At 45.8% G+C, this 14,703-nt stretch overlaps 1 protein-coding gene across 3 annotated transcripts in view; it reads left to right on the plus strand.

Moving 5' to 3' along the window:
* The window catches only part of atg2b (autophagy related 2B), an 81,093-nt gene that overhangs the window by 16,232 nt on the left and 50,158 nt on the right, over positions 1–14,703 (plus strand). Inside the window, exons 6-10 of one of the 3 annotated variants that reach the window (XM_080202148.1) lie at positions 1,753–1,932; positions 3,435–3,531; positions 10,823–11,005; positions 12,767–12,921; positions 13,089–13,206. In XM_080202148.1, the coding sequence (XP_080058274.1) occupies positions 1,753–1,932; positions 3,435–3,531; positions 10,823–11,005; positions 12,767–12,921; positions 13,089–13,206 (733 nt within the window). The remainder of the gene's footprint in view (positions 1–1,752; positions 1,933–3,434; positions 3,532–10,822; positions 11,006–12,766; positions 12,922–13,088; positions 13,207–14,703) is intronic. The other 2 variants (XM_080202149.1, XM_080202150.1) reach the window with 2 other exon arrangements.

Below are 14,703 nucleotides of genomic sequence, written 5' to 3' on the forward strand. Positions count from 1 at the left end.
TGAAATGTTGATCTTGTTAATTAGGCACATGCATCGTAGGAACAGAAGAGGCCATTCTGGCCCTTGTGCCTGTCCTGCTCTGTCAGTGAGATCAGAGCTGATAGTCACTGAATTATTTGGGCACAGAAGTAGGCCATTTAGCTCAGAGTCCATATCAGCTCTCTGTAGAACAAATGTCAGTCCCACTTCCCAATTCTATCCTTGTAAAATCCCTGTCACTAGTTTGACTCTTCATCAGGTGAATGGAGAGTTCTGGCTTTAGACAGAGCATATAAAGCACAGACAGTTTACAGATTACTGATTCTAATCAGTAATCTGTAAACTGTCTGTGCTTTATATTCTCTGCCAGAACTCTCCATTCACCTGCTGAAGGGACAAACCCGAAAGCTAGTGAGTTTACTATCAAATAAATCAGTTGGACTTAAACCTGGTGTTGTCAGACATTTTACTGTGTTTACCCCAGTCCAACGCCGGCATATCCACATCATGATTGACTCACCATTCATCTATATCTCTCGGCCAATAAAAATCTATTCATCTTAGGCTTGAAATTTCAGCTGCCCCTTTGCACCCGCAGCTTATTGAACATGGAGCTGGTTATATCACCTTATAATAAGGTTTTGTGATTTCACTCCTGATCGACTCGACTCTGATATTAAGCTGATCTCCCTTTGTGTGGATTACCTTCCAGAGTGAATCGATGCTCTGTGTCCATCCAATCAATTCCATTTATTATTTTGAAGACCTCAATCAGATCATGTCTTGACTTTCTGAACCCAGGGCGTTGCAAGTAATGCAACCTGGCCTCAGTGAAACCCATTTTGATTTGATTTATTATTGTCACATGTATTAACATAAAGTATTGTGCGCTATAGAGACAAAGCATACCATTCGTAGAGAAGGAAACAAAGAGAGTGCAGAATGTAGTGTTACAGTCATAGTCAGCGTATAGAGAAAGATCAACTTATTGCAAGGTAGGTCCATTCAAAAGCCTGACGGTAGCAGGAAGAAGCTGTCCTTGAGTGGGTTGGTACATGACCTCAGACTTTTGTATCTTTCCCCGACAGAAGGTGGAGGAGAGAATGTCCGCGGTGTGTTGTGGGGCCCTTAATTATGCTGGCTGCTTTGCTGAGGCAGTGGGAAGTGTAGACAGTGCCAGTGGATGGGAGGCTGGTTTGCATGATGGATTGGTCTACATTCATGACCTTTCGTAGTTGCTTGTGGTCTTGGATAGAGCAGGAGCCCATACCAAGCTGTGATACAACTAGAAGGAATGCTTTCTATGGTACATCTGTAAAAATTGGTGAGAGTCTGGTGAATCTGATGTCTCAGAGCAAGGTTGGCTAAGATTTCCCCCAAAGCAAGGCCCTTTCTAATAGTACAGCACTCCCGACACTGCAGCATTCCCTTTGTTTGGAGATGCTGACGTTGGACAGGGGTAAACACAGTAAGAAGTCACATAACGCCAGGTTAAAGTCCAACAGGTTTATTTGGTAGCAGAAGCCACTAGCTTTCAGAGCCTTATCTTACCTGATGAAGGGGCTGCGCTCCAAATAAACCTGTTGGACTTTAACCTGGTGTTGTGAGACTTTCTGTGCATTCCCTTTGTGTCAGATGAAATGACCTGTACAGTTCGGGCAATTAGGTATAAGCTCCCAATCATCTGATTCTGAGGTAAGAGCGTTCATAACCGTGTCAGACTAATTCTTTACATTGAAACATTCATCTGTAATGTGTAATTTTCTCTCCCAGGAAATGGAACCAAAGCTCTCTCCAAGCTGGAACCCAAAAATAGTTTCAGAACCTCACCCCCAATTTACGAGGAAATCATCTGATGCTGTTCTGTTTGAACCGGTCCAGATTGGGAGCTGTGAAGGGAAAGTGGAACTGAAACTCAACCTGAAACAGAATGAAGCACTTCCAATAGCCAAGGTCAGCAGCTGACTTCAAGAATTCTCTCCTTTTAGATAAATTAGCTGCAAATTAATTTAGTGCTTTGTTGGAAAGTGCTACCACTGAGAGCAGAAATGTTCCTTTTAAGCGCCAGACCTGGCACAGCATTGATAGCTTAACCTCACTGAACATGGCACATATATCAGTAAACAAAGTAATCTCTCAGCCCCAACAATATAAAGCAAGACTGTAAAGCAAAATTCCAAGGCACAATAATCCATCAGGGGCAAGTGAGCTGTTATCAATTGGACCCTCTCAGAAACTCACATTTTTAGCATCTAGAGTCAGAGAGATACACAGCATGGATACAGGCCCTTCAGCCCAACTCGTTCATGCCAACTGAACTAATCCCATTTGCCCATGTTTGGCCCATATCCCCCTAACCCTTTCCCATCCATGTACCTGTCCAAATGTATTTTCAATGTTGTAACTGTGCTCACCTCTACCACCTCTGGCAGCTCATCTCATACCCGCTCCACCCTCTGTAAAAGGTTCCCCTTGAGCTCCCTTTTAAATCTTCCCCTTCCACATTAATCCTATGTCTAGCTTTGTACTCTCCCACCCTGGGGAAAAGACTTTGGCTGTTCACCTGATCTATGCCCTTAATGATTTTATAAACCTCTATATGGTCACCCCTCATCTCCTAGGCTCCAGGGGGAAAAAGTCCCAGCCTATTCAACCTCTTCTTAAATTCAAACCTTTCAGTTCTGGTAACATCCTTGTAAATCTTTTTTGCACCCTTTCCAGTTTAATAACATCCTTCTCATAGCAAAGCGACCAAAATTGTATGCAGCGCTCCAGATGTTGCCTTACCAATGTCTTGTACAGTTATAACATAACGTCCCAACTCCTGTTCTCAGTGCTCTGACCAGTGAAGGCAAGTTCACCAAACACCACCTTCGCCACCTTGTCTACCTATGATGCCACTATCAAGGAGTTAAGTATCTCCATAACCTTTTCAAAGTTGCTTCACTGGGACTGCAAATCACATGACGCATGTCGGTAGGAGATCATTACCAAATCAATTGCTCTACTTATCAGTCCCATTAATAGGTCATGTACCATCCCATAATATCATGGAGTCCAGTCAATCATCTCCCCATGAGGTGAATAACCTTGAGTCAGTTGACCAGGACCATAGGTGGCCTTTTGGACAAAGCAGCATTCCTGAGTCAAGGAGGTGGAATTTACCAAGGTCCCTGCTCGCAATCTTTCTTCAATGATCCAGTTTCTGTAGATGTTCTGTTAGCACAGGATCAGATATGGTGCTGATGCCAGCCCCTCGTGTAGGATCACCTGAGAAAACTAACCTCTTGAGTGATGCACTTTGGTGCTTCTTGACAACTGTAGACATCAGCAAGAGCCCACATCTCCCAGGGAAGTAAAACTCAGACAAGCGAGTATAAGTTACACTCAGGAGATTAAGGTGAATTTGCTTGTTATGTGCACAAAAGCAGTAATTAACTTTTTCTCTCTCACAGCTGGATGTGGAGGGAGAGATCGAGTCTGTGAACTTCTTCCTGTCTCCACGACAGGTCCATCTCCTCCTAGACATGGTTAGCACCATTCTACTACCAGGTTAGACTTCGGAATGTTTATGAACTTGTGCTTTTAACCTTTCCTGATGTATTAAACACAACAACTTAAGCTGTGCAGCCACTAGCCGTCTCCCCTCTCTTTCTTCGTCGTCGTCGTCGTCGTCTCCCCCCCCCCCCCCCCCCACCAAAAAAATGATTGCACTGGTTTGTCATGTCTTATACATATGTACAGAACTAGTGCGTGTTTCACAACTGCAGGTGGGCTCTTCAAAGCGGAGTTTCTGTGCGCTGTTGTGGAGTTTGTGACTGACCCTCAGCATTCTCAAGCTAAACCCCTGTCGAGCACTTCATTTATTGCCTATCTCTAATGGCCATAAACTGCCTTGTTAAGAGTCAGCATTTTGTTGTGAATGCTGGGGTCATATTTAGGTATGGTTTGGAGATGCTGGCATTGTACTGGGGTAAACACAGTAAGAAGTCTCACAACACCAGGTTAAAGTCCAATAGTTTTATTGGTAGCACAAGCCACTAGCTTTCAGAGCACTGCTCTGTCATTGGGTAAGTGGGAGTTCTGTTCACAAACAAGGCACAAACTCAATTTACAAAATTATGGTTGGAATGTGAGTCTTTACAGGTAATCAAGTCTTAAAGGTACAGACCATGTGAGTGGAGACAGGGTTAAGCACCTGTTAAAGAGATGCGTATTGTCTCCAACCACAACAGTTAGTGAGATTTTACAAGCCCAAGGGGTTTGTGTCTTTCTATGTCCTGTTTGTGAACAGAACTCCCATTCACCTGACGAAGGAGCAGCGCTCTGAAAATTAATGGCTTGTGCTACCAAATAAACCTGTTAGAGTTTAACCTAGTGTTGAGATTTCTTATTGTGTCATATCTCAGCCCAGAACGAGTAAGAGCAGCTGCCTTTTTTCCATAAAGTAACTTAGTGAACCGGTTGGGTTTTTACGACAATCTGATGATTTCATGGTCACTTTTACTGAGACCAACTTTTTACTTTTCACAATTTTTTCAAAGTAATTTCAAATTCTCAACAAGGCCAGGATGGAATTTGAGCTCTTAAGAACATAAGAAATAGGAGCAGGAGTAGGCCATCTAGCCCTTCGAGCCTGCCCCGCCATTCAATAAGATCATGGCTGATCTGTCGCTGCTCAGTTCCACATTCCCGCCCTCTCCCCATAACCCTTAATCCCCTCTCTTATCAAAAACCCATCAACCCGCGTTTTAAAAATATTTAGCGAGGCAGCCTCCACCACTTCAACGGGCAGAGAATTCCAGAGATTCACCACCCTTTGAGTGAAGAAGTTCCTCCTCAACTCCGTTCTAAACCGCCCCCCCCTTTATCTTGAGGCTGTGCCCCCTAGTCCTACTGTCTTTTTTGAGCGGGAAGAGTCTCTCCACCTCTATCCTATCCATCCCATTCATCATCTTATACGTCTCAATGAGATCTCCCCTCATTCTTCTAAACTCTAACGAGTACAAGCCTAGTTTATTCAGCCTCTCCTCATAGCTCAACCCCTTCAACTCCGGCATCAGCCTAGTAAACCTCCTCTGCACTCCCTCCAAGGCCAAAATATCTTTGCGCAGGTGCGGCGCCCAAAACTGCACACAGTACTCCAGCTGCAGCCTCACCAATGCCCTATACAGCTGCAGCAAGACCTCCCTACTTTTATATTCAATCCCCCTCGCTATGAAGGCCAGCATCCCATTCGCCTTCCTGACCACCTGCTGCACCTGCAAGCTGGGTTTTTGTGACTCATGCACAAGGACCCCGAGGTCCCTCTGCACCGTCGCCTGTTGCAGTTTTTCGCCCCGTAAGTAATAGTCCTTCCTACCATTATTCCTACCAAAGTGGACCACCTCACACTTGCCAACATTAAATTCCATTTGCCATTTCCTGGCCCATTCGCCCAGCCTATCTAGATCCTTCTGCAGACTCTCCACACCCTCCGCACAATTTGCCGTTCCCCCAATCTTGGTGTCATCAGCAAATTTCGACACCCTACACTCGGTTCCCTCCTCCAGATCATCTATATAAATGGTAAAAAGCTGAGGCCCCAGCACCGACCCCTGGGGCACTCCACTAGTCACCATCCGCCAATCCGAATAGCACACATTGACCCCCACTCTCTGCCTCCTATTTGACAACCAATCCTCTATCCACACTAACACCCTACCCCCAACTCCATGTCCCTCGACCTTCTGCAGTAACCTCTTGTGAGGTACTTTGTCAAACGCCTTCTGAAAATCTAGAAAGACCACATCCACCGGCTTTCCTCTATCCACTGCCCTGGACACATCCTCATAGAACTCCAGTAAATTTGTCAGACACGACTTCCCTTTAATGAAACCGTGCTGCGTCTGCTCTATCAAGCAATTCCCTTCAAGATGCCTCGCAATTTCCTCCTTAATGACAGATTCTACCTACCACAGACGTTAAACTAACCGGCCTATAATTCCCCGCCTTTTGCCTGGCACCCTTCTTAAACAACGGCGTAACATTAGCCGTTTTCCAATCATCCGGCACTTCCCCGGAATCCAGCGACGTCTGGAAAATAACCACCAAGGCATCCACTATCACCTCCGCCATTTCTTTCAGAACCCTCGGATGCATTCCATCCGGTCCTGGGGACTTGTCCACAATCAGCCCCTCCAGTCTGTCGAGCACCGCCTCTCTAGTAACAGTAATGTCATGAAGACCCTCCAGTCCTACCACCTTTCCATCGCTAACACCCGGCAAATTATTCACGTCCTCCTCCGTGAAGACAGAAACAAAAAAGTTATTCAATACCTTAGCCATATCCCCATCCCCTACCACTAGGTCCCCCTTCTCATCCTCTAAGGGACCAACGTTCACCCTAGCCAGCCTCTTCCTTTTTATATATTTATAAAAACTCTTGCTATCCTTTTTTATATTAAGCGCTAGCCCAGCTTCATAGTTTCTCCTACCCTTCTATATCAACTTTTTTGTCAATCTTTGTTGACATTTAAACCTCTCCCAATCCTCTTCTCGCCCACTACTCTTAGCTACTCTAAATTCCTCCGCTTTTAATTTAACACTTTCCTTCACCACCTTCGTTATCCACGGCTTATTACCTCTCCTCCTACGGTCCTTTTTGACCATCGGAATAAATTTCCGCCGAGCACCAAGAAAGATCTCCTTAAAGATCCTCCACTGCTCCTCAGCAGACCCTCCCTCCAACGCGCTCCCCCAGTCCACATTCGCCAATTCTTCTCTCATCCTACCGTACTCCCCTCTATTCAAACAAAGTACGCGTGTCCAGGAACCCACTTTCTCCTCCTCCAACTGCACCAGAAACTCCACCATACAATGATCACTCCCCCCATGAGGATCCTTCACCGCAAGGTCCCTAATTCTACCCGCCTCATTACATAGCACCAGATCCAAGATAGCTCGCTCCCTCGTCGGCTCCAACACACACTGTTCCAGGAAACTATCCCGGCAGCATTCCAAGAACTCCTCCTCGAGCCCACCGTGTCCAACATGGGTCGACCAATCAATATGCAGATTGAAATCCCCCATAACTACGGCCGTCCCATTCCTGCACGCCGCACTTATTTGCGCGTTAACAGCCCGCCCCACCTCCAGATCATTATTGGGGGGCCTATAGACGACACCCACCAGCGTCTTCCTCCCTTTGCTGTTCCTAATCTCCACCCACAACGATTCCACCCTCTGCTCCTTGGCTCCAATATCATCCCTTGCTATCACCGTGATGCTGTCCTTAATCAGCAGAGCTACGCCCCCCCCCCCCCCCCCGCCCTTTTCCCTCCTGCCTATCCTTCCTAAACACTTGATAGCCCTGTACATTCAGCTCCCAGTCCCTGTCACCCTGCAGCCACGTCTCTGTAATGGCCACCAGATCGTATCCATTTGTGTCCATCTGCGCCACCAGCTCATTCACTTTATTCCGAATGCTTCGTGCATTCAGATAAAGCGCTTTCATCCCAGCCTTCACCTGGACCCTATTTGCCGTAACGCCACCAACCATACTCACGCCCCCTACTCCCTCTATTATTGGGACATCCTCGGCCTCTTCCCTTACATGTACCCTCTCCTTAACTTTAGACCTCGTAACATCACCTACCCTCGCGCGCGCACCCACACACACACCCACACACACACCCACACACACACCCACACACACACCCACACACACACCCACACACACACCCACACACACACCCACACACACACCCACACACACACACACACACACACCCACACACACACCCACACACACACCCACACACACACCCACACACACACCCACACACACACCCACACACACACCCACACACACACCCACACACACACCCACACACACACCCACACACACACCCACACACACACCCACACACACACCCACACACACACCCACACACACACCCACACACACACCCACACACACACCCACACACACACCCACACACACACCCACACACACACCCACACACACACCCACACACACACCCACACACACACCCACACACACACCCACACACACACACACACCCACACACACACACACCCCCCCCCCCCCGCAAAATTAGTTTAAAGCCCTGCCTACAGTCCTCTTTACTCGATTCGCCAGCACTCTGGTCCCAGCACGGTTCAGACCAACCTCATCACGCCCGAACAGGTCCCACCTACCCCAATACTGGTGCCAATGCCCCATAAATTCAAACCCATTCCTCCCACACCAATCCCTGAGCCACCCATTCACTTCCTTAATCCTGTCAACCCTACGCCCGTCTGCACTCGGTTCAGGCAGTAGCCCAGAGATAACCACCTTGTCGGTTCTACTTTTTAATTCCATTCCCAGCTTTTCATACTCCCTCCCCAGATCCTCAGTCTGCATTTTGCTTACGTCGCCGGCACCCACATGAACCACAACGACCGGATTCTCACCCTCCCACTCCAGGTTCCTCTGCAGCCCAGCTGCGACATCCCGTACCCGAGCACCAGGCAGACAACACACCCTTCTGTGCACTTTGTCATTGTGACAAAGAACAGTGTCAATACCCTTCACCCCACTATCCCCAATCACTACTACATTCCTTTTCCCCCTCTCTTTGCCTATGTCCTGCTGCATCACTGTACCGTGTGCAGTTTGCTCACCAACCTCACCTGCCTCGTTCTCGTCCAGCCTGGAAGCAAGAACCTCAAACCTGTTATGCAGATTAAGAGGCTGAGGCCTCCGCTCCTCACCCCCCTTCCTCCTCCCAGCAGCCCCCTCTTGTCCCTGACCCTTAGAGTTAGCCAGTCTAGGGGGGGTGGATGTCACTTGCACCCCATTGACAATGGCACCCTCTCTCCCCTTGATGAGCCTCAGTGACTGTAGCTCAGAGGCCAGCTCCTCCAGCAACCTGCACTTACTACAGACATGGTCACTGTGATGGACCCTGGGATCCACCAGTTCCCACATCATACAGAAACCACACATCACATGCCCCTCCATTCACTGTAGTAGTCTTGAAAAAAATTTTTTTTTTTCCTTGTTTTTTCAAATGAACTCACTTGGCCTTTTTGCACTCAAGCCCTTTTTGATCTTAAGCCCTAATAACTCACTCTGCTTCCCCCTCACTCTGCTGCCTGCTCCGACACTGCCCGCTGTCTACACCGGGCCTCCTTTTAAACCTGGCGCTGATTTAAAGCTGTTGGCCCACAAATCCCTTCTAACCACTCCCTCAGAATTCTTAAAGCAGTAAATACAATAAATAAATGCTTTAAACAGTTCTACAAAGAACAAAGTGCTTTAAACTTATTTTAAACAGGTTTTTAACAGGTAAAATCTTAGCTCTCTCTCTGCTCCTTCACTCGTCTGCTCCAGCATGTTCTATGGATTGTTAATCCAGCTGCATAAACACTTTGCTCCTTGTAGCTTTGTCCCTTTGTGGATTACTTTTGCATGTCACATTTTATTATTCTGTTTTGAGATACTGTCTTACCAATTGGGCCTTGCTGATTTACGTCAAGTCAGGCTCAAGAGCCCAGTGTAGATGAAGCAAAGGCTGTGGTAACAACTGCTTTGGAATGCTTTAGCTGCCTGATGGTTGCAACATTCGTCACGTGAAATGTTGCTGAATGTGAGCTTGGATATTCCTGCTTCCCGAATTCCGTCATTAGTCAGCTTCTGCTGCGGGTGGAGTGTTCGCCGAAGTTACAACACATGGAACTGCAGTAAAATGGCTAGTTGTTGAATCGATCCTCACCATCAAAATCTTTTGGAATTCTCTACCACAGAGTGCTATGGGGTTTCAAAACTGAATTCGATAGATTTCTGGACGTGAGGAGATGTGAGAATAGGCTGGGAAATTGAGTTGGCATAAAACTGCAGCCTTGATCTTGCTACCAATAGAGCAGTGTCAAGGGGCCAATTGGCCCACTCCTCTTTCAACTACTTTGGCTGCTGTTGTCCTCAAAGCAATAATAGCTGCTGTGAATTGCATACTCAGAAACATCCTTTACGTTAAAGCATGTTGAGTCATGGCAGATAGTTTTGATAGAGAACATCCTGCCTTTTATTGCGGCTTCAACAGTAACAACTTGTTTTTTTTTTAAAAATTGTAAGTTCTATACAAGAACTACACAAGAGTGTTGTAAAGTGAAGTTTCACACCAAGTTGTCTAAGGAAATATTAGCTTTTTATTAAAAGCTTTTTCACAGGCCATCGACCTGGAGCGTTTACTGTTTTTCGCTCCACAGCAGCTGCCAGACCTCCTGAGTATTTCCAGCACATTCCATTTCTGATTTCTGGCATGCACAGTATTTTACTTTTGAGGTAGATTTTTAAGGAACTCTTAAAGAGGAAAGAGCACTGAGGGCTTCAGAAAGAGCACAGGTGTTCTGGCCAACGTTCCTCGCTTCAACCCAATGGAAATAACTTGCATTTCCATATTGCCTTTTATCATTCAAAGGAGCTTCAAGAGCATTGCCAGTGAAAATTTGACATTGATCCATATACAACACTATTAGGACAAGTGATTGACTGGTTAAAGAGTTCGGTTTTAAAGAACAACTAAAAGGAAGAGAGGGAGATGGGGGATTGGAGCAAATGCAGAGTGGAAGGGAGAGTCATCAGAGATGATTTAAAATAAGACTTGCACAAGTAACTGGAATTGGAGGGCACAGAGATCTCGGAGGTTCGTAGGGTCGTGTAACAGAAACAAAATGGCTGACATTCACAAACGAAGGCTGTCTAAATGCAAGTATTTCATTTATATTTAATTAGTTAATGTCAATGTTCTGCTGAAAATGGAACAGTTATTTAGCTTGTCTTTGCCCGGCTCAGGATGTGCAGAGGCAACAACTGGTCAATCAAAGAGCCGGAGGAATCGACCGATGCAGCAGGAGGATCAGTATCTGATTCAAATGGAACTCAACCGATACCTGCAGAAGGAAAAGCTTTCCCCTGGCATCTCGACAGAACAGAGCTATTATGAAGCTGAAACAGTTCGAACAACGTCAAGCCGTGGTATGGTACACACTCAACATAATCTCCAACCATAACATGATTAACTTTGATGTGGAGATGCCGGCGTTGGACTGGGGGTGGACACAGTAAGGAGTCTCTCAATAAGTTAAAGTCCAACAGGTTTATTTGGAATCACGAGCTTTCAGAGCACTGCTCCTTCTTGCGCACTTACTTGATGAAGAGGCAGTGCTCCAAAAGCTTGTGATTCCAAATAAACCTGTTGGACTTTAACCTGTGTTGTGAGACTTTTTGCTATAATTAACTTTGACTAGCATAATTTCGAACTGGCATCTCATTCACACTCTCAAATGCATCATCATGACAAATAGGAGAGGGGAGGTTGTGTGGCCCTCCAAGTCTACTCTAGTCAAATTATGGCTGCTCTTGGACTTCAAATTCACATTCCCACCTGATCCCCATGTCCCTTGATTTCTTCACCATCCAAAAATCTACTTACATAACTTTCAACATGCTCAATAACTGAGCATTCATAGCCCTCTGGGTTAAAGAATTCCAAAGATACAGAACCTTCTGAGTGAAGAAATTTCTCTTCATCTCGCTCCTAAGTGGTTGACACATTATCTGGAGAACCGATGACTGGATATTGAGGATTCCAGTCGGGGCAAACTTGGCATCTAACCTCCTCAGAATTGTTAATGTTTCTAAATTACATTCTACTCGACACCCTTGTAGAAAAATGCTCTCATTCCCAGCAATTAACCTAGTGAACCTTTCTGCATTACATCTAAGGCAAGTATACCCTTAGGTATACCTCCCTTATTGTGTACAGTAACACCAAATTCCTGAATAATTGCAGAAAGACTTCTTTACACTGTACTCCATCTCCCTTGTCCTACAGACCGTTTCCCACCTTGATTTATTTCTGTGTCTGCATTTTAATTTCCTGTATTCTTCTGAACACCTACATTTAATAGATTCTCACCATTTCAAAGAAGTTTTCTATTTTTCTTCCAAAGTAAATAATATTTCTGCATATTGTAAAATACCTGCCACCTTTGAACGGGGGTTTGTTTCCTGGCTTGGGTGACTGTTTCTGTGGCGTTTGCACATTCTCCCCATGTCTGCGTGTGTTTGCTCTGGTTTCCTCCCACAGTCCAAAAATGTGCTGGTTAGTTGTATTGGCCATGCTAAATTCTCCCGCACTGTGCCCAAACAGGTGCTGGAGTGTGGTGAATAGGGCATTTTCACGGTAACTTAATTACAGTGTGAATGTAAGCCTACTTGTGACTAATAGTTTATTATAGAGTTACTTAGCAATGAATGTGGGCTGTAAGATAAATGTTTAATGCATTGGGTAAAGAACTGGGGCGGGGGGATGGGGAGGTATTTCACTGTTCTGTTCCAGGTGAGGTTTAAAGAGTGCAAGTGTCCTTCTGTGACTTTTCTCAGACAGTGAGTACCAACAGGCTATCCCACAATGGTGGCTTGACAACCAAACCAGAACTGAAATCACTAGGCATCCATGCACTTCCTGCAGGGAGGTTGTCAAGCTAGTTTCAGGAGTGGAAACACCATGGCTATTTACCTTCACTTTGATGCAGGAACACTCAATCAATGATAGTCACCCCACCACCCCCCCTTCTCTGTCCCCCCACCCATCATCACATACTCTGCTGAGATTGGTTCATTGATTAAAGAAATCAGGAGGATGAACCTTTATTTCTGATGCCAATCTTTGACCAAGTAAGACAAATTAGGAATGTTTGTTTCTGAATCGTTGTTAACTTTTTCATTTCTCAGCAGAAGATGATGTCTTCTTCTCAATGGCAGACATGGAAATGTCAAATAGTGTGGCATCTCTTCCACCCCTGGGAGAACCAACTGTTGATATGGAATTATCACTGAACAGCACACATGCCAACTCAGCTGGCAGCTCTCCGCAAAGTGCTACAGGGGTAAGTGAGGGAGAAAGGGTGCAACATATGTGTAATTATATTCAGATTATGAACTCCAGCAGTTGTTTGTTTTCAATGTAATCAGCGCCCACATCTGGAGAGCAACTAGTTTTAACTCTGAGAGTGATACAAAAGTAACACAAAATGAATTTTTGCACTTATTTTAGTTTTCCACTTCCTGGGATGATTACCTAGATCACTCTGGACAAGGGGGCCGAGTGATACGGGAGTCGGTGTTCAATTCCAAAGAGCTTCCACTAATACAGAGACATCTCCGACCAAGCAGTAAGTTTCAGAATGCACTGTTACGTGTAGCTGTTTACTGTTCAGTTCAGTAGAAGCAGGGCGCTGAGACAGTCAACCTTAAGGACATAGCAAATTGTTGGAATGAGAATGTTTAAAGTGTTGCACAGCAATGCAGGTGTCATTGTTAACAAGAAACATCTGACACTTCTTGTTCTGGACTGCAGTTAAGCATGATTTTTTTTTTCCCCATGCCACAACTCCATTCAAAGTTGGTGGTTTAATTTATTCTATTTGTAAATCTCAGCAATATCTTCTAATGGGACTTCAGTTTGCATAGTGGAAACTCAGCAGAAGGTCATGGAATAAATTACTAGCAAAGGACATTGAAGTGACAATACATGAGAGTTCATGGCTGTCGAAAACGAGTTTGCAGCCTTGGCTTTTCCCATGTTTGAATCGATATCAAGTTTTTCCCACAGGAATGGACAAATAAACGGAAAGAGTGTTTGTCCATGAGTGGCTCCCTTGTGTCTTCCAGTGGCTGGCATTGACCGGAGATCTGTGAAGAAGCATAAAGCATGTGATGTTGGAACATAGAACACAGAACACTACAGCACAAACAGGCCCTTCGGCCCACGAGTTGCGCCGATCACATCAACACCTATCTATAACCCCCAATCCCATAAAACCCCATATACTCATCCAGAAGTCTTTTAAAAGACCCCAGTGAGTTCGCCTCCACCACCACTGACGGCAGCTGATTCCACTCACTCACCACCCTCTGAGTGAAAAACTTACCCCTAACATCACTTCTGTACTTTCCTCCCCGCACCTTAAATCTGTGTCCTCTCGTAGCGACCATTTCAACCCGGGGAAATAGCCTCTGAGAATCCACCCTATCCATTCCTCTCAACATTTTATAAACCTCTATCAGGTCGCCTCTCAACCTTCGTCTCTCCAGGGAAAAGAGACCCAGCTCCCTCAACCTAACTTCATAAGGCATGCCTCCCAGTCCAGGCAACATCCTTGTGAATCTCCTCTGTACCCTTTCAATAGCTTCTACGTCTTTCCTATAGTGAGGCGACCAGAACTGCGCACAGTACTCCAAATGAGGCCTGACAAGGGTCTTATAAAGTTGCAGCATTACCTCCCGACTCCTAAACTCAATCCCTTGATTAATGAAGGCCAGTACACCATACGCCTTCTTGACCACCCCTTCCACCTGCGAGGCTGATTTAAGAGTCCTGTGGACCCAGACCCCAAGATCCTTCTGCTCTTCAACACTACTAAGACTTCTGCCCTTGATAGTGTACTCGTTCATCCCGTTGGTTCTGCCAAAATGGACGACTACGCATTTATCCGCGTTGAAGTCCATCTGCCACTTCTCCGCCCAGTCCTGCATCCTATTTATGTCCTGCTGCAACTTTTGACATCCTTCCAGACCATCCACAACACCACCGACCTTCAGGAGTGAATTTTAATCAGAAACAGCACAGGCATTGGAGTAGCTCATGACCCTCCCTGTACCCCCTTAGA

This window comes from Carcharhinus amblyrhynchos, chromosome 14, assembly GCF_965287045.1.
Source record: "Carcharhinus amblyrhynchos chromosome 14, sCarAmb.v2.hapA, whole genome shotgun sequence".
In the NCBI taxonomy this organism is placed as follows: domain Eukaryota; kingdom Metazoa; phylum Chordata; class Chondrichthyes; order Carcharhiniformes; family Carcharhinidae; genus Carcharhinus; species Carcharhinus amblyrhynchos.